The sequence below is a fragment of the Pempheris klunzingeri genome, chromosome 18 (assembly GCF_042242105.1).
Source record: "Pempheris klunzingeri isolate RE-2024b chromosome 18, fPemKlu1.hap1, whole genome shotgun sequence".
In the NCBI taxonomy this organism is placed as follows: domain Eukaryota; kingdom Metazoa; phylum Chordata; class Actinopteri; order Acropomatiformes; family Pempheridae; genus Pempheris; species Pempheris klunzingeri.
The window spans coordinates 16710995-16731541 of record NC_092029.1 but is presented as its reverse complement, the minus strand read 5'-3'; the positions used below and the strand labels follow the sequence as shown (position 1 = coordinate 16731541).

The following is a 20547-nucleotide window of genomic DNA, read 5'->3' as shown; positions in this document are numbered from 1 at the left end:
GATTATTAAAATGAAGTGGAAGTTTTGAAATGGAGAAATAAATGCAGAACCAGATGTGTGATATTTGTAGGAATGTGAACATATGAGTGCTATTATTATATCACCGTGACCTCAAAGCCATCACAAAAAAAAAAAAAGCAACACAAGAGCAATTTCCAGAGCTTTCAGCAACACTTCATGCCTCATTAAGACAGTGAACTTCATCCACCAGTACCAGTGAAGGTCATGAGATGTGGCTGAGGGATCCACAACTTTTTTCAGCTGTTTTCTTCTGCCAAAGTGGAAACTGTAAAGTGTCATGGGCTGACTCTCATGGGTTTCTTTTAAATGTGATGTTTTCCTATAACACCTGAAGGCATCATAAAGCTCATCTGACTTCACCGTGACACAATGCGATAGTTTCACTGCCCCCATATAAGGCAGGGAAGATGGGATGTCTGCGTCTCCAACCTGTGATCCGCCTCCACGAACAGCCCACCTTTTCTAGTCCCCCTCAGCCGCTTCAACGCGTGTTTAATGAGCCCACATTCAACTGCTGAATAAAACGCCTTTTGTTGTTATCAGGCCTTCAGAGCAGTATCCAGAATGTTAACCAGCACAATGGGGACATTTCCACCCATCACAGCTGTGTGCATGCAGATTCTGGCAGACATGCAGATACATGCAGATGTAGAGGAAAACTGGAAAAGAGGCCACATATTTATACATCATCCTCCTCTCTTATATTCCTTTTTTTTTTGTGTGCATCTTTTCTTCATCTTCCTGCTTCCCTTCACTGCCCGGGCCCAAATGTTGTCTTAAGACTTTTTTTTAAAATTCTAGTCTTGAGTTGATACAGAAACTTTGCTCAGCTCATATAATTTTGTTGTATCTTTGTTCAGGTTAGGAATTTGTGGAAGTGATGGGCTTGTATGTGCTGTTTGTATGTGAAAACTACATGACACAGTGCATTTATTCATGTTCATAAGCAGTGTGTGACCTGGTCCTGGATAAGGCTCACGAGAGACAGAGATGAGTCTCAGAGTCTGACATCTTCCCCTGTTTACTAGCTTAATTCTCACTCCAGTGAACTGTCCCGTCTCTATCCCAACAGTCATGGTATCTGTGAAGCTTTTATTTTGAAAACACTCATCCGGGTCCCTGTAGGCCAAGCAAGCTCGCGCTGACTCGGACAGAAGCCCAGTGACGTCGCAAGACATCAAGCTGACGATATTAAACCTGAGAAAGGACCGGAAGTTTGTCTAGATTGTCTTCAGAACAAAAGTGTTTTTATGTAGTATTTACGAGATTTCTCTTTTCATTCATTAAAACACATTCTAAACACAACCCCTACTAACCTGATTGTCCTCCGCTTTTCTATGCTGATTTTCTATGTTAGAATATTAGCTGGCTGCAGGTTCAGCTTATGGTAACTTGAAACTCAAATTAATTCAGGAATATGCAACATGGAAGCACAAAACAAGATGTGAATGAATTAGACTTTTGTATATTCAGACAGACAGCTTTTCAGAACATAGCGCTGGGCGATCCCTTAATGTCACTGCGATCATGGCCAGGTTATCCCACCCACATCGGCCTCCGTTGACAGTCTGCTTGTAGTTATTTGGTTAAACACAAGTTTATTTGGGGATACACAACGTGTGAGTTTCAACACAAGGCTAATCTACAAGACAGGCAAAAAGCATTACCCAGAAAAGAGATACAGGCACATAGATGCATTTCAAATCAAATAAATAATCAAATGACCACAAATTATCTGTATAATGCAGATGGAGGACTTTGGAGCCCTTAATGGCATAGGCCCACTTTGCTTGGAAGCTAAACCAGCTTTGCCTGCAATTACACTCTAAAGATAACTTGTGAAAATATTAATTATCATAGCTAAGGGTTGAAGTGGTAGTTGAAGATTACATCTACAGGTGTTTTAATTTGAAAATCCTTACCGGAAGTTTCGCTTAAACTCTGAGTGGCTTGACACTGGCGGCAGGAATGGCGGCTAAGATTACTAGAGGAAGGAACCCAAAGACCATGAAACTTTACTTCTAACGGCCCCGCAAAGGAATTAGTTTCTAGCGAAGCGCAGAAACACCATCTCTTCACGGATTAAAAGGGAGAAGAAGTACTATTCACGTGAGATTAACGCGGTACCGTTAGATGTCCAGGCTGAGGAGGTGGACGCACTTTGCGACTTGCTAGTTAGCTTAACGTTAGAGCCACTGACTTTGATTCAAGGTAGCTATTAGCTCGCTGTACTGCTAGCCAGCTGTTGGCTACTTGGCTTGGCTGGCCCAACAAGTTAACTAAGTGATTAACTGTATGAAAGCCTCTCCTTGTGAGCAGATAGTGTTAGGGATATTTTACGGAGGGTGGGACAGGACGACAACAAGCCGACACAGCGCGTTTAGAGCATTATAACTGCTAACATCAACGTTAGCTGGTGCAGTAACGCTAGCTAAGTTGGGATCCTGAAGTCTCGCCCATTTTTGGATCCTGCCCCATCCATTGGCTAAGGGCTAATCAACAGCCAACTAGTCTGGTTTTCGGGGTCGACTGGTACTACGATGGAAAGTCTAACGCTGACTGATGTCGAGCAGAAATATTACTCGGATTTGTTCGTTTACTGCGACACGGACAACACCAAAAAAGTGGCTTCCAATGGGAGAGTTCTTGACCTTTTCCGGGCGGCCCAGCTACCCAGCGAAGTTGTCCTGCAGGTAAGCTAGCGTTTGCGAGCACCAGGCTTTGAAGTGTTATCAGCAGACTTCGCCGTTGACCCGCTGAAAACGTTAATGGGCATTTTACAAACTTTGCTGGCTGGCTGAGCTGACCTGTCATCCAGGAAAGCGATGGTTAGCCTCGGTGATTAGCAATGCTGCGCAGCAAAAGAGACACACCTTCTTCTGGCTAGTGTTAGCCGTAGCCAGAGAGAGTGGGCAGCCAGGTCGCACAGTTAACCTTAGCTGAGGATTTTTGGCTCGAATCAACACCTCATACATTTAAAAAGACGCATACATGTGCGCTCTCGTGGCATCTTTTTGCGGGCATGTATTGATCAGAGCCTTAAATAAGGTTGTAGCAAATTATGTCCTCATCAGCCCTTTGCTTTAGATTACTGCCCACTCTTTCCTGTCTTCTCACCACCATCAAAAATCTGCTATTTCGCTCGCCACTGGGTTGAGCAGACATGGTGGAGAAGCAGATCCAGTGTCACATTGTCCACTTGTCAGTGTGATTTATTACAGTTGTCATCTAATCTACACAGAGTCAGAAACACACGACTGAGGTCTGATCATTCAGCACTTACAACCCAGCCTTTACACAGACCATGTGCATGTGTATTAACTCACACACACTTGTTTCCTGGCAGATTATAGTGTTCATGTCACGGTCACACAGTCATGATGCCATCCAAACCCGTCCCTGCTCTGTCTTCTAGCCGTGTTGCTGTGAGCTGCCAGTTAAAACTGCTGCAGCCCGTTTAAGTGACTCCGGGTCTCTGAGCGGGGCCAATATTTGCAGTTTGTGAGTCAGAATCCTTTTCAAGGTCAACAAGGGGAGCTTGTGTGGTGGAAGAATCAGGCAGTGTTGTAATCCTCCACTTTCAAAATGTACACTGTGGTGGCCGATGAGACACACGCAGCTACAGTGTCATGTTGTAACAGGCCGAGAAAAGTGACTGGTGCTTTGTGTCCACGCACACTCAGAATAAGTCCTTTGTCAGCAAGAAGCGGATCAGTCAGCTGTGGCGGGCTGTCGTTGTTGTGGCTCTCAGTGTTCAAGGACTCACACTGGAGGAAGTCATCCTAATGTTATGAAGTTTGACTCCCCACATGATAACTGTTGGGAGCGTCCACATCTTAATCACATAGCCTCCACCGTGCATTTTAGGAGCAACTTAAACATGCATTATCTCCTATGTGCTCTATCTGCACATTTTTAATCATTTCATAGCTTCTGTTGTGCCGTTTTGGACAAAGCCTGCTCAGCGTGACGTCAAGTACAACAAAATATGCGATAATCAGGCTTAGTAGTGGCGAGACCCACTGAACATCTGCCAATGGACAGCAAAAATAAGATTGTTTTTTGTGACATTTGTGGCTTAAAGCTGGTACACTGTTTCACATTAAGTCAGCCTTAGTCTTTGGAGAACTTAAGTACCATATATCAAGTGATAAGAAAGCAACTTAACCTCTTGTCAAAGCTGCTAGTTAACGGCTGTATTGTTTATTTTCTTGCATGTACTCTTCCATGTTGAAGTTGTCAGAGAGGAGACTGCTCCTCTCTCCTCCTCTCTCAGTCAGATGAACACAGTGCCATTAACTGTTCCTCCCTGGCCTTGTGTGTGGGTTTAGATCACAGAGCTGTGCGGAGCCACTCGGCTGGGTCACTTCGGGCGGAGCCAGTTCTACATCGCTCTGAAGCTCATTGCCATCGCCCAGTCCGGTCTGCCCCTGAGGGTGGAAAGCCTCAACTCGGGTGAGTCCGCAGCTGAGCTCAATCGCTGATCTTCAGAAACACACTTCCACACGAGAACGAACAGATTCCCACTCAGCACCAACACATGACACACACCAGGTTCTCAGACACTGGATGTTTCTGTGTAACTCAAAGGGGGTCAAAAAACTTGTTTTTAGTTCAGAAACGAAAGGTTAACGAGTTTGAGGAGGTCAGGAAACAACGGATTGAATAGAAGAGTTTTAAAGTCCTGAAGAATGCAGTATGTGTTATCTAACACAGCTTAACGTTTAAAAAGAATGCAAAAAGTACTTGAAATGCTTTTAACTCTGTGTGTAAGCTGTATGTCAGTTAAAGTTGACATTTCGATCCCCGCCTCCTTCTGTCCACGTGTCAAAATGTCTTTGAGGAGGACACTTAACCCCAAATTGCTCATTATGTATGTGTACAGGAAATATTGGTCACTTTGGACAGAAATGTAATTTAGAAAAAAATGTATTCTGTCAGCCAGTCTGCACCGTCGGTGTCAGTAGCCCAGTGTTTGAGAGCCGTTTCTACTGGCTTGTCTATTTGTCTTGACTAAATTGAGTTTCTAGTCAAAGCCCTCAAGGGTTTAACTGCAAAACTGCCTTTTTCTGTTTGTCGTTGGCGTGACGCCTCTCAAAAAAAGGACAAGGGAAGATGTCCCGGTCAACCACTGCAAGAAGGTCCTTGCTTGACCTGACATGTTGCGAAATGAAATTGCTGAAATGATTTCATGATTTGATAAAAATATAAGGAAGCATAGAGGCCACTTCCTCATAGCGAAATGGACATGATGCATAATGTGATGCTTATTAGATTTGGGGGTTCTGAACCATTCTCTGTTAAAGAAATGGATGCAGTGAGTTAAAAATGTCCGTTTACTTTGGACTATTAGAAAGCCTAACTCAGTATTGCTGAGATATGAATAGAAACTTTTCTTGAACCATTTAATTTAAAAGAAAATAATTTTACATGTAGAATTTAAATATAGTGTTGATTCAGTTGCTAGTAGCAGTAAATCCCCATATTTGTGATGCCAGAGCCAGCCCATTTTTACTGAAAAAATGACTGCAATGATCAATAATTGAAATACTTAGCAGTCTGTTTTTATACCGATACCAGTATTGGAATAAAAAATCCAGCACTGATCAGACTACAACACATTAAGTATCCGCCAGCTACACACACATTTAATTATATCCGATTATCACAATCCAATACAACGTCCACCTCATTTATTTCCTTCATTGCTCAGTGAGTTTTTAATCAGTTGGGTTAAAAGATAAGAACAGTGCCGGAGAGCAGCTTCTGTTGAGGCGAAGGTTATCTTATGAAGCATTAGTATCTTCATTCATATATTAGCCCACCAATAATTTCAGTAGCTCTGTGCTTGTTTCCAGTGAAGCACTGGGTTTGAAGAATGTAGAGTTAAAGTAGATGTTTTCAGTGCTGCAAAAGTACTCATCCACTGTAGAGGAGACATAAACAACACAAGTATTTACTGCTCCAGCAAGATCTTCAATAGACCAGCATTCAGCGCATGTTTTATTTTGAGGAAGCAGCCTGACTCATTCTGAAGAGGATATGCTACTGTTGTTCTCATTATACAGCCGTCACTCTCTCCGCGAACAGATATACAGCTGATTGGAACAAGTTCATGCTCCCTCTGTAGACATTCTGCAAGAAGAAGGGAGTTCATAACTGTAAGTAGAAGCACATGAGGCAGGATGACAGTGGCTTCACCAGCAAACAGTAACTCACAGAATCCACTAAACACAACAGACTGGCGATATCAGACAGTTTAAATGCTACAGGGAGTGATTTGGGTCTTCAAGCTCAGTGCATTAAAGCACTTTAAGTCAATAAGAAACAAGTCCTTTCTTTAATCCGGGGTGGATCCCTCTCTCACCAGTCAAAGACCTGCCGCTGCCCAGGTTCGTGGTGGGGAAGAACGAGGCAGAGGCGAGGCACGCAGCACTGTACCAGGACACAGACAGTCAGGGGTTGTACCCGGCCCCTGCCACCGCAGTGATACCCAGACCCCCGGGCAGGGGTCTCCAGAACAAGAAAGGTCCCCCATCGTCCACCTCAATTCCTGTCCATGAGGTCATCCAGCCCCTCGCACCCAGCATAGAGCCACAGGTGAGTGATTTTACTCAACCTCATATTGCACCTTTAATGTTCTAAATCATCAGGGTTATTTGCTCTGTTGCTCATACTTGCTTATCCGTTGATATGAAAATACAGTTATGGGTTGATAGGCAATAAATGAAGGCATAACACTGTCCTTTCGGGAAGGTTGCACACACATTTTATTTCCCCCTGCAGCTGAACCCAGCAGTTACTACAGATATGCTTCTGGAGCACTCGTGTGTTTCCTGTGTTTTTTCCTGTGCATGTTTGAGCACTTCTAACTCAAATTGCTCTGTCAGAAGTTCTCTGCTGCTGACTTTTCTTTGCTGAAACCAGCAGCGTGTTGCCTGTCTGTTATGTAGACGTCTTCCTCGACTCATATCTATTTTGCATCTCTTGACAAACTGGTTGCTTGAACATCCCAGATCTTTGAAAAAGGCTTGAAGCAGTATTTATTGGTCTTTACCTGGCACGGATGTGGCATGTTGGAGATGGTAATCTTGTTGTGTTTGAGATGGGATCTCAAAGCTAATACCAATAACGTGAAACCATAATAAGACAGAAGTGGCTTCACTTTTGCACAATGACCTTCTGTTTCTTCAATGTCAAATCAAGATCTTAAAAGATTGCATCTCTAGAGGCGTTCACTGTCATTAACTTTGCAGTTATTTACATGTTTACTGAATGTAAAACCCGCATTAATTCATGTGTTTGTCTGTATTTATATGTGGTGCCAGCCTGAGCCGACGTCCCCGGTGGTCTCCCCTCACCAGTCTCCCCCCACGTCCCCTCACTCGTGGAGGAAACACCAGCGGCAGCACAGTGGAGGAAATACAGAGAGAGCGCCGGTGGTAGCTGCAACTGGAGCTGTGTGGACGCAGTTCAGAGACCCACAAACAGGTAATGTCCACTGAGCCCCTACGGCTCAGTAGTAGCTTCTTAATAATACTGATCCCATGTTCGCGCTGTTATCATTTAGATGACTTAGAGAGGAGCTGCAGTTGATTCATCAATTTGGCGATCAACAATCATTTAGTCATTTTGAGTGATTTTTTTTTTTAAGAGGGCCAAAATTCTCTGATGTCAAGTTTGCTAGCGTCCACTGATGTCTTGCTTTTCTTTGTTTTATGTCATTGTAAACTGAATATCTTTGGATTTGGGGATGTTAGAATGGTTGTTAAAAATGGTTGTAGCAGCCCCAAATCAAATTTAAGTTGGTGTGAAGAGACCACAAGGTGAATGATGATGTATTTTGTATAGATGGGTTTTCTAAAGGTAAGGAAAAGAGTAAGTTACATTTTTTCATGGGAGAACACATACCAGGCACTATCTTCTGGTGACACTAGCAAAGAGGAGGCAGAGCTTCAGTCTTTGTGGGCCATCGGTGATGATAACAACAGTTGAAATTAGAGTCAGCAGGGAGCATGTTGGTTCTGTGTTCGTTACTTCCTGCCTGGTGTTTACTGCTTGTATGGAAATGATGTTAGCTCAGAATGATAGTTTGTCATTTTGCAAACAAGGTGGTCATCACATGACCTGTGTAATGTTTTCATCAACATGAAATGTGGTGGAGATGGAACGAAGATAATCCTCTCCAGAGCTGAAACTATTAATTGTTTTTTGTAGCTTTGTCATTTGGTGACGGTCGAATAAAACAAGAAATCGAAATAGGTCATTTTGGTCTGTGGGAAATTATTTTTGTGGCTTTGTTCACTAATTTGTTACAATTAATCGATTTATCAAAAAAAAAATTGTTATTTGCAGCCCAAATCCTTTCCTAATTGCACTGTCCTCCTCCCTGCAGGTCCAGCGTCCGGTGATGGCATGTGGTCGTCCCACTCGCCTCCACCTCCAGGTCAGGAAAGCTGGGTCAGTTTCACAGCAGACACCCCACCATCCAGCGCAGTCCCAGCAATGCATCCCTCGTCGGTCCAGGTAGGGAAGTTTTACACCTCGCTCACCGTCTCCATACCTGGGCTGGTTAGACACACTGATTTTCCCTGATAAATAACAATTGCATTCTGTGCAACTCGCTTGTTTTTGCAGCAGTTTAGCTCGCAATCAAACCCATTCTTTCTTTCTAGCCAACATAACCAACATACATAGAGTTGATCAACAGATACAACATGAAAGGCTCAATCCGTCAGCTAATCACACAGCTGAAGTGGGTTCTGTGGTGATAAAGAGACATATAAAGGCCAATAACTCAGACAATACAATATAATACAAGACAATGTTATTTGCTTTGTGCAATTGCCAGTTTGGATCGGACCTGATTATGGGCTTCTGTCTGTCCCACTAGTCCTAATTCCCAGAATAATGTGAAATTTTAGATGTGATAAAAGTGCTGTGCCTCATTCGTCCCACATTTATGAGAATTTGTATCAGTTAGTGTTTATGGTACAGTGACTGTTATTCTGTGTATTCATTTTAACCAGCGCTATTTTCTTAAATGTCCCATGCTGTTTCCCGTAGGAAAGCACAACGATACGAACAGTGGCCTCAGCAGCAACGACCAATGAGATCCAGAGACAGTCCAGCGCCTACGATGATCCGTGGAAGATCACGGATGAGCAGCGACAGTATTATATCAACCAGTTCAAAACCATCCAGCCAGACCTCACCGGCTTCATACCTGGTAGGAAAATGTAGACACACACGTACACACACACCAAATAAAACTTCTGTAAAAAGTGGATTGTTTTAATCATCTATTCCCTTTTTTTGTGTTCCAGGTTCAGCTGCGAAAGAGTTCTTCACCAAATCAAAGCTACCGATTTTAGAGTTGTCACATATTTGGTGAGTCGTCACTATTCTGCCAGTGACCATCTCTGTTGTGTCCATCTGTCCCAGACAGTTCAGTGTGCCGTGCAGATGTCTGAACCATCACTGTACAAAGTGTTCTTTTTTTCTTCTTTAAGTCACGTTAGGGAAGGGTGACAGTAAAAATTGCACCAGTGCCATAGAGCATTAATCTTTTGGTTGTCAACTATTAAATTAATCACCAACTGTTTTGTTAATCGATTTAACAGTGAGTAACAGAGTAACATTATAGGAAAAAAGTCAAAATTCTCTGGTGTCAGCATAAATGTGAATGTTTTCAGTGGTTTTTATTCCTCTATGACAGTAGCCTGGATATCTGTGGGTTGTTGACGATACAAGACATATGTAGACGTCACCTCGGGCTTTTGGAAACACCGATCAACATTTCCCATTTTCACGCTCGATGGACCACATTCAATGGACCAAACAACTAATTGACTAATTCAGAAAATAATCAACAGATCAATCAACAATTAAAAATAATATTATTATATAATACTTGATTTGGATTGGGCAGGAACCAATCACCATTTTCTGCTTTTGTTTTCAGTGCATAATGTAGTGTTACCGATCTACTAGCCTTCTATATGTGGCAGGAAATGGAGAAAATCAACATCTCCTGATAAATGAGAAGCTGTAAGAAAGCAAAAAGTTACTTTTTGACTAGTTACTTGATGAATTGGCCGTCCCAGTGTCTGAAGCCCAATCTACCAACCTGCCTTTGTTTTGAAGGGGAATAAAATGCTCTGGGATCCCTGCTCAGTTAATTACTGCATATCAGAAACCAATTGTCAGCTCCTGCTACCATTCTGACAGGCTCATTTGCTTTGGAGCGAGCCTTAATTTTGGTTGTCACAACTTGTTTTGAGCAGGACTTGCCGCTACTAGCATCACTACCTGATAGCAGCGCTGAGTGTGAACATGGCTGTATATATCGCTGAACGTTTGTGTGTAAATGAGACTTCTGTTAAGGGAAGTTAAAGTCGGGCTTGAAAGGCAGCCGCTTTGAAAAAGCTCTCCGCTGCAGCCACAGCGATCATTGTGACACGCTCTGTCAGGACGGCTGGCTCACTGATGTCTAATGTGTGTTTCAAGGGAGCTGTCAGACTTTGATAAAGATGGAGCGCTGACCCTGGATGAGTTCTGCGCCGCCTTCCACCTGGTCGTGGCCAGGAAGAATGGTTACGACCTCCCCGAGAAGCTGCCTGAGAGCCTGATGCCAAAGCTGATTGACCTGGATGACTCAGCAGGTACACAGCCTCTCACTCCTCCTCGTCCTCCTCTTCCTCTCTGTTGCTCCTTCCCCTAATTTCCCAACTTCAAGCCTCATAAAACCTGTAAGGTAACAGCGCTGCAGTGTGCAAAATCTTGTAGCACTTTTATAGATTGGCTTGGGCTTTACTTTCCATGATGGAGCTACTGTGTGTTTCTGCCTCCATTGTTGCCACAATCAACTTCATAACTTCCTCAGCTACTTTTTTTTATTTTGCATTTAACTTGTTGATACATATTTGAGAAGATCTGCTTATTTATTATTGTCTTTTGCGCTTACATTTTAATTTCATTGTACTTGTACAATGACAGTAAAGACATTTTCATATTACTGTTCATATTCATCAGCAAAAAAAGACGAAGTTCTTTGCAATGATAACAAATGTTTTCTGTACTTTAAGAGAATAGCAACTCATCGGGCTGAAAGATGTGTTGCTTTTGGTGGTTCCATCTAAATGCATTGCCAATTATAATGTTTGGTTTTATAGCTACGTTGTGTACATACCAAACATGCTACTGTTTATTTTTAATTTTGATTTATACCCTATGTTATATTAGTGACCTACTTACAGAAATTTGAAGTCAGTGCACTGACTCAGTAAAATCAGTCACACTGTGGAATTTATCTCAAGTTTGCTAATGAGCCAGCGTTTAAGCTGTCACTGAAAGCCCCATAGTGAATTGAATTGAGCAATTGTGGGTTTTATTGGTTATAACCTCACATTTTAATTTACAATAACAATAATGATAATAACTATTTATATAGCACCTTTCAAAAACAAGTTACAAAGTGTTTTACAGTTGAAATAAACAACAGATGTACATTTATACACATATACATATATATATATATATATATGCATATACAGCACAACAATCACCAACAGTTAAGAAAAAGCCGTTAAACGGAAAAGTGAGTCTTTAGAAGAAATTTAAAAGGGAATACTGTGTTTGCCTGCCTCAGGGCTCCGAACAGCAAAGACCCAGTCACCTTTAGTGACGAGACGAGTTCTTGGAACCATCAGTAGGGTCCTGCTGGAGGATCTCAGGCTGCAGTCAGGCTCAGAGAGTCAGCAGATCACAGATATGACACACAATGATGTTGTTTCCCCCCGCAAGTAAAATCATAGAAAAATAACAAGAATTTTTTATGCAGCTTCTTGAATCCTGAAGGCACTTCTGGAAACCATACTTCTCAACTTATATATTCCATTTTGTTGACAATCAGACTCCCTAATATTTGCGTCTTGTTGGCTAATCAGTGTCTAATCTTCTGTATTCAGAGGTCCCGGAGCCGACTGCTGACGTGGGATACTCGGGCTCCCCGGTGGAGGTCACCCCCAGCAAGTCTCCCTCCATGCCTTCACTCAACCAGGCCTGGCCAGAGATGAACCAGAGCAGCGAGGTTCCAACATGCACACAACACACATGATCACTCGTTGTATTGCCACACATACTGTTAAGCTCCATGTTCGTTTGCTTTTTGCTGTGTTTGCACTTGTTTCATCATAATTAATTGCCCAGGATTAATTAGGTGAAGTTGCTTTTCCTTGATCCATCCATCATGATTTGACTGCCACTTCATCCTCTCCATTATCAAACATAATTACTGATAATTCAGCACCTCTTCTCTCACTTCTCGGACTGTGGTGGTAGCCTTGCTGTTCTGTATGAAAGTCAGCGATGTCCGTTTTGTTTCCATGCCCACTGATGATGTCGCATCACCGTGCCGTGTGCCGGGGACTGATGATGTCACATCACGGTAGAGGCTCAGGCTGATGATGTAAATGTGTGATGTCACTGCACTGGCTGACTGACATGTTTTTTCTCACTGTCTGTCTGTCTCCTGCAGCAGTGGGAGACGTTTAGCGAGCGCTCCTCCAGCTCACAAACTCTGACCCAATTTGACTCTAACATTGCACCAGCTGACCCTGTAAGTCAATCACTTAGTATGCATGGTTTCACCATTAATGGACAGACATTAACCCTCTCTGAATCTCTGCGTTCTCTCTCACTCTGTCTCTCTCTCCCTCTGTCTCTCTCTTTCTGTCAGTCTCTCTCTGTCACTCTGTGCATGATGTTCTTTCAAAGTGCGGTCTGCTGCATCAGCAGTGGTCAGTGTGTGTTGTGATTTGGCTGGCTTAGCTTCTATTGGACATCACCTTTTTTTTTTCTACAGTGACATCCACCAATCACTAGTACGTTTGCAGATTGTGACAGATACATTTTTCTGAATAGGGTCAATGCTGTAAGTACTTTAAATTGAGTGGTGCTTCGTCATTCACCATCGAATTGTGATTATTTTTTTTTTCCTTTTCTTTTTTGTCCCTCAGGCAGAATTTTCTTTCCTATACCGCAATAATTGGCTCATGAAAAGCTCTGCACAATTAATCTGGCGAAAAGTGCTTCACTGACTACCACAATTTGCCTTATTGCAAGAGTGTGCATCTTTTTAGATTGCTTTTCGGTGCTCTGAAATTCTGGGCAGAAATCCCAGCAAAAATCACCGAGCAGAACCTGAGCAGTGACATAAAAGTACCCCTTAAATCTCCTTATTCGTGATGGCAAATCGATGAGCTGCTTTTATTGACATATAGCGGGTACACATTTTTATTAAGATGGAGAGACGTGCACAGAGGTTCAGGTAGCAGTGAAAGTATTCAGTAAATAAGTAAAACTACCCATACAAAATTATAGAAATACTACATTACAACTAAAAGTCCTGTAGTGAAAAAGTCACTTGACTAAATAGGAGCAATAAGATATTGTTTGCAAAATTAACCTTAAGTACATACATGCGTAGTATCAACAATAAGTTTTCATTATGCAGCTCCTCCATACTACTGTATTACATTATAATATTTGGTTATTATTAATGAGAGTGAGCAGGATTTTACTGTTGTAGTTGGTGTAAGTGAGGGAATCTTATACACTGAAGTGAAGTTCAATTCACACCAATGTTTTATCAGCTCATATGGTTTTCTATGTAGGTAAATATGAACTAAAACTGAACAAGTGAAGAGCATTGAAAGTACTGTCTGCCTTTCTGCATTGCAGTGGACTTAAAGTGTAAAATGGCGTAAAATTGAAATACTCAAGTAAAGTTCCTCAAATTTATATTAAAGTACGGGGTAAATGTTCTTAGTTACATTACACCACGTCACCGCCCTCCCAACTCACCCCAACTGTTAGAGGCCAGTGCCTCTTATATCGCAGTAGTTCCAGTAGAAAGTTCTAGTCTTCTCTTGAAATAATGATGGTAGAAAATTGTAAAATTGTAAAAATGTGACAACAGCCAGAGACTCTTAACTCCACCATGTGATCAAAGCAGTCTTAAAGTTGAATCTTCACTTTGTTTGCATTCGATACACATGGCAAAGCTGTTACGTACCAAACAAAGTCAACTGACAGATGGAGGCAAATAAACTCATAATGAAGTGTTGAGCGTCTACAAACAAATCTCCTTCTGCGAAGCTTGTCTCTCTCCCCCTTCGTAAGTCTGTCCGTCTCACCTCCCGTCCATTCATCTGTCCCTCAGGACACGGCCATCGTCCACCCAGTTCCCATCCGCATGACTCCCAGTAAGATCCACATGCAGGAGATGGAGCTGAAGAGGACAGGCAGCGGTGAGAGTCGAGCTTGTTGCGACACAAGCTTTTACATCCGCTATTGACTGTTTTTAACACTAGTATGAATTGCATTAGAAGCCACAGCAGCACATTTAAGAGATGTGAAATGAATCTGATATCTGATTTGATTGGCTTGCATAGAGTTTGCTTTGATAACGTTATGGCGGCACAGACGGTACATGAGTGCATGTTGAACTCCTCAGATCGCTGTGTCTCTTGCTGAGTTAGCAGTGTGCAAACAAAGAGGCTGCCATTTGTTAGGAGCAAACAGAAACTAACATGTCATTAAACATAATCAGGCTGGATTTTTGTTATTCATGCAGTAGAAATGTTTATTGGTCACACTTACTAGCAGTTTCTAAAGCAACTACTACATATTTTGGAATGAAAACCTGTTAACTGTTAATTCTCAGTCATTGTCCCCGGTTTTAATTAATCGCAGTAGATTCAGCACCTTTGCCATCCCTGTTATTTTGTCAAACCTTTAGACCACAACCACCCCACCAGTCCACTGCTGACGAAACCACCTGAACTGTCCGAAGAAGCCAAATTACCTGCCTCCATGAAGTTTGTAGCCGCCAACACTGTAGGTGAGTAAAGGACGGCCTTCTGTGCCAGAGCCGATGCTTTAAAAGAGTGCTTCACCGATTTAACAGTGCACTTCCCAAATATTGTTGGACTCATCATCCATCCATCCATCTAGTTTTAATCAATATCGACGCAGCAGAACCAGAGACAATGTTTCTTTTTTTCTTATTCCGCACATTCTTCCTCTTTGTCAACACGTAGTAGGAGATTTGAGTGTTTCGCCTGTAGCAGCTAATGTAGCCTGAAGCACAGGCAGTTTATCAGATTCCACTTTTTAACACATGCAGTAGTAACCCCCCCCCCAAAGACCTTAAAACTAGGCTTTGATGTGTAAAATTCCCCTTTAAGAAAGGCTCCATTCTTTAGTCTATAAGAATAGAATACAAGTGTATTTTCAACATCTTCGCCAAAATTATAATTTTCTTTTCTTTGTAATGTCAGAAATGAGGTAGGTTGATGCAATGTTTACAGGTTGTTTTTATTAATCTATTTTTTTTTAATAACTACCCTGAAGGTGATGGTTACAGCAGTTCAGACTCCTTCACCTCAGACCAAGAGCCAATCACAAGACAAAGGTCAGTGTCTATCATGTGGTTTAGTCTTGTTTATTTTGTCTGTGGTTTGATTTTGTTTATGCTCTTAAAGTTGTTGTCAAATGTTTTGTTGGACAGACACTGTGGACATGTCTGTGTTTTGTAACTCTTCAGGCAATCACTACATGTTGTATACACTTTCTCACTGTCATTTTTGGCACACACACACACACACACACACACACACACACACACACACACTCATCACTAAGATCAGCGTGTGTGTCTTTCCTCCTCTGCTCTGATAAATCGCATTCTAAACACATTGAGTAAAGACTTGCATCTGTGTTCAGGTCTCAGTCGGGTACGTCTCCTGAGGCTCTGAAGGTGGTGGCCCCTCCCCCTCCCCCACCGCGCCCCCACCCCTCTCACTCTCGCTCCTCGTCTCTCGACATGAACCGCACCTTCGCCGCCACATCCGCACCAGGACAACCGCAGTCCTCCACGATAGCTTACCCGCCAGCCGTGCCTCCTCGACCACTACCCACACAGGTAAGACGGCCAGAAAACAAACTCTTCTTCATGTATATTTCTAATCATTTCTAATCATATCGTTATGATACGGCATTAACCTTCCTTTTCCTCTGCTGCCTTCTCTGTAGTCATCCGTGCCTCTCGCTGGGCATCGTGTAGAGGCCGAGGGCACACCAGGAGGCGGAGCAGTGCTGACCACCACCTCCCCTCAACAGATCCCCCAGCAGCCCAATTTCGCTGACTTCAGCCAGTTTCAGGCCTTCGCAGCGTCTGAGCAGCCTTCCAGCCTGCCGGAGGTCGATATACACAGTGAGGCTGGACAGGTAGGTTGTTATCAGGAGTGTGTGTTTCTTTTCTTTTCACGGAAAATGTTTAATGAATAATTCCCCAACTCTGGTGTGTGTTTTCTGTTTTTTTTTTTTTGTTTTTTTTTTGTGCCAACAGGCGGACAAGTCGTCCGAGGGGGCCGGTCCTTTGAGAACAGTCAAGAGTGACGGCCAAGCAGATGAGAGAGTCTCTGCTACAGTCAACTCTGTAAGTCAACATTTTCTGAAAACAAGTAGATAATTGAATATTTAAAACAATATCTGAAAAATTTAATCATCCCAAAAAAAAAAAAGCATCCCAAAATACAAAGGAATTCACTATACACAAATAAAAGCAGCAAATTAAAAGATGACTGAAATGATAATCAAATTTATTGATCATCAAAAAAGTTTCACTTCTAAATATGCAACTTGCTGCTAATTATTAACTTTTAACTTTAACATAGATAAAGATAAAAGCTGAGGACACAGAGGAGAACTTTTACATATTTTTTTTGTCTCTGAGTGAATGTTTTTTTGCTGATTTCCTCCTGGTCTTTTCCCATCAGGCCAAGGGTTCGTCAGGCCCTCTAGCCCCTCCTCCAAAACCTGTGCGCCGAAGGTTGAAGTCCGAAGACGAGCTTCGACCGGAGGACGAGCAGCACGGTCCGCAGAAATCTAACGTCATAGCCGCCGTCCTGGCTGCTCAGCCCTCCATCCCCAGGTATGACTCAGCTGGCTCGCTCACACCACGTTGGAAGGTCTTGCGTGTTGTTATTACTTGCATGTGTCACGGTTTGGTAAAGAGTGTGTGTATTCATGTGCTTCCAGGTCAGTAGGAAAGGACAAAAAGGCGATTCAAGCTTCAATTAGACGAAACAAAGAGACGAACACGGTGTTGGCACGACTTAACAGCGAACTGCAGCAACAGCTGAAGGTATGCAGGATGTGCACTCACATGTTTTCTTGCTGACTCTTTCCTTTTTGGCAAATAAAGTCACCCTTAATGTGCTATTTTCCAGGACCTGCTTGAAGAGAGGATATCCCTGGAAGTCCAGCTGGAGCAGCTCAGACCTTTCTCTCATCTTTAACCAACGTGAAGCGGAAAAGTCGGCCGTAGTTCGTCCGGAGCAAGGCTGTGGCCCCGCCCTGCCCCATCCCTTCCTCCTTCCCTCCACCATCTCGGCTTTCCCCGGAGGCTCCGACCTGCTGCCGGGCGCTCCATTAAAACTCTTAACGCTCAATCACACAGTTATTAATCATAAACTGGAAGGACCTGAGAGCGCTGTCTTACCAACAGGAGGAGGTGACGGGAGCGTGGGGGGTTTACAAACTGGCACTTTCCAATTTTCTCTAAGGAGAGGTGAACGTGAGGACGATAGAAGACTGAGAAATGATTGGGAGCGGCAGACAAGACGCTCCAACTGCGAGTGTGGTCTGAAGACAGACTGCTGGTGTCTAATTACTTCACTCTTTGAATGACTGAAGAAGAGAAGCGGAGTGTGTTTGTCGTGTGCGTGACTGTTTAGTGACTTACTTGAGGCTAGCACCAATGTGTTTATTCTCTCTTGGGGTACTGACACTGCCACACCAAACTCCTATTAAAAATCTGGCATTTTAAGAAGCAGTTTAGTATTTTGGGAAATACGCATCTTTGCATTCTTTTTCTATTAACAATCTCATGTGCTTTATGTACAGCGATCGAATAGAAGCAGGGGGATGTGGGAAGCTGGCTAATTGACATGTTTGATCTATACAAAAGCAGAAATGAAAACAATTTGTGGGGAGAGTTATATGCTGAAAGTACTTCATCTAACTCTTGTAAAGAAAGTGTATGTGTGTTTCCTAAAATGTCAGACTATTCCTTTAATTGTCTTCTCCCTTATCGATGTACGTACTCTTCTGCTGCCGTGAAAACCCATTCAAAACTGGACTTTAAAAGCATTTTAAATATCATCCAGGACTGTCTACTGAACATTTGCCTCTCAGATGTCACCATTTTCAGAAAAAACACAGAAACCTGCTACAACACATATTAGAGGCTTTGAAAACACGAATCTACGTCTGCCAGTAAGCAAGGAATGCAAAATTGACTTTTTTTTAACTGGAGTTTGGTGCGGCTGGTCTCCATAAAACATACTGGGCTACTTGTGGACAGGACTTTATGTGTATGTTTGTGTGAGGCCTTTAAATGGCTAAATCATCATGGTGAAGGCGCTTTTTCGACTCATCCTGTGACATGAATTCAGCTCACCTCCCTTTTGTCACTGCCCCTCGAAGTCTACATACGTGTGTGTGTGTGTGTGTGTGTGTGTGATATAATACAGCGAATGAATGATTGTGCTTTGTCTTCTGTTTTTCTTGTTACATAGTGTTTGGGGATTGACGTGACTGAATGGTTTAACTTTATGCCAAATGACTGAACTGTCGCTCTGCTCTCTCACCTCTACTTAAACTCTATTTTTTTTTTAATGCAACCTCTTTCCCCCTTCCTACAGGTTTCTCTTGATTTTTTTTTTTTTTTTTTCAACCATAGCCTTGCATCAGCATCTCAGCTTTCTTTTTAAAAACCTCTTATTCTCGGTTGCTGCGGCTGTTTCCAGTGTTTAACTTCACCTGGGTGGGAAAGCATTAAGTCAAAACACTTGAAGCGTTTGAAGATATTCCAGCTGCTTGACTGCGGGAGGCGACGTTTATGAAGAAGTGTGTCGCTAATCGGGGAGAAGTTTTCTTGTGATTCTCTGGTCAGCACACACGCGCACAGATCCAAACTGATAGTGCAGACGCAGTTGATGTTTATATAAAAAAAAATTCTGCTGTTTTCCAACAGGGCAGTCGGCACTATGCAAGTACGGGCGATACATCTTCACAGACCAACTATACTTAGCTGTTTGTATTATGATAGTAGCAACTGTGTGAGCAGTATACTCTGGTTTTTGTATCTTAGATCTTCCAAAACACCATCTACTGTATGTTTGTGATTCATTTTGCCTTTTTCTTTTGGTACTGACGAGCAGTCCGCTTCCCCAGCTCCTGGCTCCAGAGGGAAGTAAACTCCAGATCAGTGTTTTATCAGGGCACTTTCACCCTAAACCTGCAAGATACGACCCTCGGTGGTTGTAGATGAAGCTTAACAGATGGAGACCAGTCAACAGAATGGGAGACCTGAATGACCCAACTGCACTTTGAACTTGTACCCCCTCCTCATTTCTTTTTCCTTTTGTATTTTTTTATGTGTAGCGTCCCACTTTGCTTTCTTTTAACCTGCATGTTCTTGTTTTTTCACGTGTATTTAAAAAATAGAAGATGCTTTAAGAAGAAAAAAACCCATAATGAACCACTCGAGTTTTATTTCTTCAGTATGACCTGGAAACTGTTAGTTTTGTGCCAGTACCCTAAAATATCCTGTCTGGTTTGCTCTTTTTTTCCCCCTTATTTTTTCCCTAAATGTTTTGTTCCTGGCGCTTCCTGTGTGTTCGCGAAGAATCCTTCTTCTTCTAAAGCCTTACTCCCCGACTGGCGTTCAGGTTTCCACAGTGTCTGACTGACCTCTCTTCCTTGTTGTATCAAGGCTCGCCTTCTTTTTTCTGCTGTTAAGGCCGATGATGTACTTGGTGTGTGTGTGTGTGTGTGTGTGTGTGTGTGTGTGTGTGTGTGTGTGTGTGGGTGCGCGGGTGTGTGTGCGCGTGCGCTTGTGTGTGTTATGTTGTTTCCAGACCTGGAACTAATACCATTTAAAACCCTATTAAAAACCTTCATGTGAGGTTGATTTATGTTTGCTAGCACAACAGCTCCCCTTCATCCCTAAACCCAAAAGGCAATCCAGGCAGGCAGAAGCAATCAGTTAACGAAGTCTTTGATGGGATTTTGAATGCTATTTGCTCCCAGATCTGCGTTGTATATTGTATATGATACACACTTTTGGACTCATATGTAAATTTGCATTAATTGCTGACTAACAGCGAAAGAATATTCTATTTAATTCCTTCTGTCTTGGCTGTGGGATCCTAGATGTTTAACTGCATGGATGTACTGTATCTCTGCAGAGTCAACTAGCAGCTGTGTGATTTTTACACAAAAATAAAAACGGCACAATATTTTAACTGCTGCTCTCTTCACTGACTTCTTTATTGTTGGTTAAAGGCCCTGAAAACACATTTTCTCACTCTGCTTCTTCTTTATGAATAATATGCCCCTGCACCAAACCACTACTTTGTGCCTAAACTTTTAGATGTTTTACCAGGGAGAGTT

At 42.6% G+C, this 20547-nt stretch overlaps 1 protein-coding gene across 2 annotated transcripts; it reads left to right on the top strand.

Annotated features, from left to right (window-relative positions):
• The first annotated feature begins 1976 nt into the window (after positions 1 to 1976).
• reps1 (RALBP1 associated Eps domain containing 1) lies at positions 1977 to 18064 on the top strand. 2 transcript variants are annotated; one of them, XM_070849143.1, is made up of 19 exons: positions 1977 to 2714; positions 4353 to 4476; positions 6392 to 6621; positions 7350 to 7512; positions 8417 to 8547; positions 9088 to 9250; positions 9348 to 9411; positions 10531 to 10685; positions 11991 to 12112; positions 12560 to 12640; positions 14246 to 14333; positions 14825 to 14926; positions 15439 to 15499; positions 15811 to 16009; positions 16120 to 16314; positions 16436 to 16525; positions 16866 to 17020; positions 17128 to 17233; positions 17319 to 18064. In XM_070849143.1, exons 1-19 carry the CDS (start codon positions 2562 to 2564, stop codon positions 17385 to 17387), a joined length of 2451 nt encoding a protein of 816 aa, XP_070705244.1. In that variant the 5' UTR covers positions 1977 to 2561; the 3' UTR covers positions 17388 to 18064. The 2 variants fall into 2 exon arrangements, with proteins under 2 accessions (XP_070705244.1, XP_070705245.1); XM_070849144.1 differs by lacking the exon at positions 12560 to 12640.
• The last annotated feature ends 2483 nt before the right edge of the window (positions 18065 to 20547 follow it).

Excerpts from the sequence above, each read along its gene's own strand:
- reps1 (XM_070849143.1), top strand. The coding sequence starts at position 2,562 with ATGGAAAGTCTAACGCTGACTGATGTCGAGCAGAAATATTACTCGGAT. Across the intron at positions 12,113-12,559 it reads AGATGAACCAGAGCAGCGAG|CAGTGGGAGACGTTTAGCGA; the intron begins GTTCCAACATGC and ends TGTCTCCTGCAG. Across the intron at positions 17,021-17,127 it reads GCTCAGCCCTCCATCCCCAG|GTCAGTAGGAAAGGACAAAA; the intron begins GTATGACTCAGC and ends ATGTGCTTCCAG.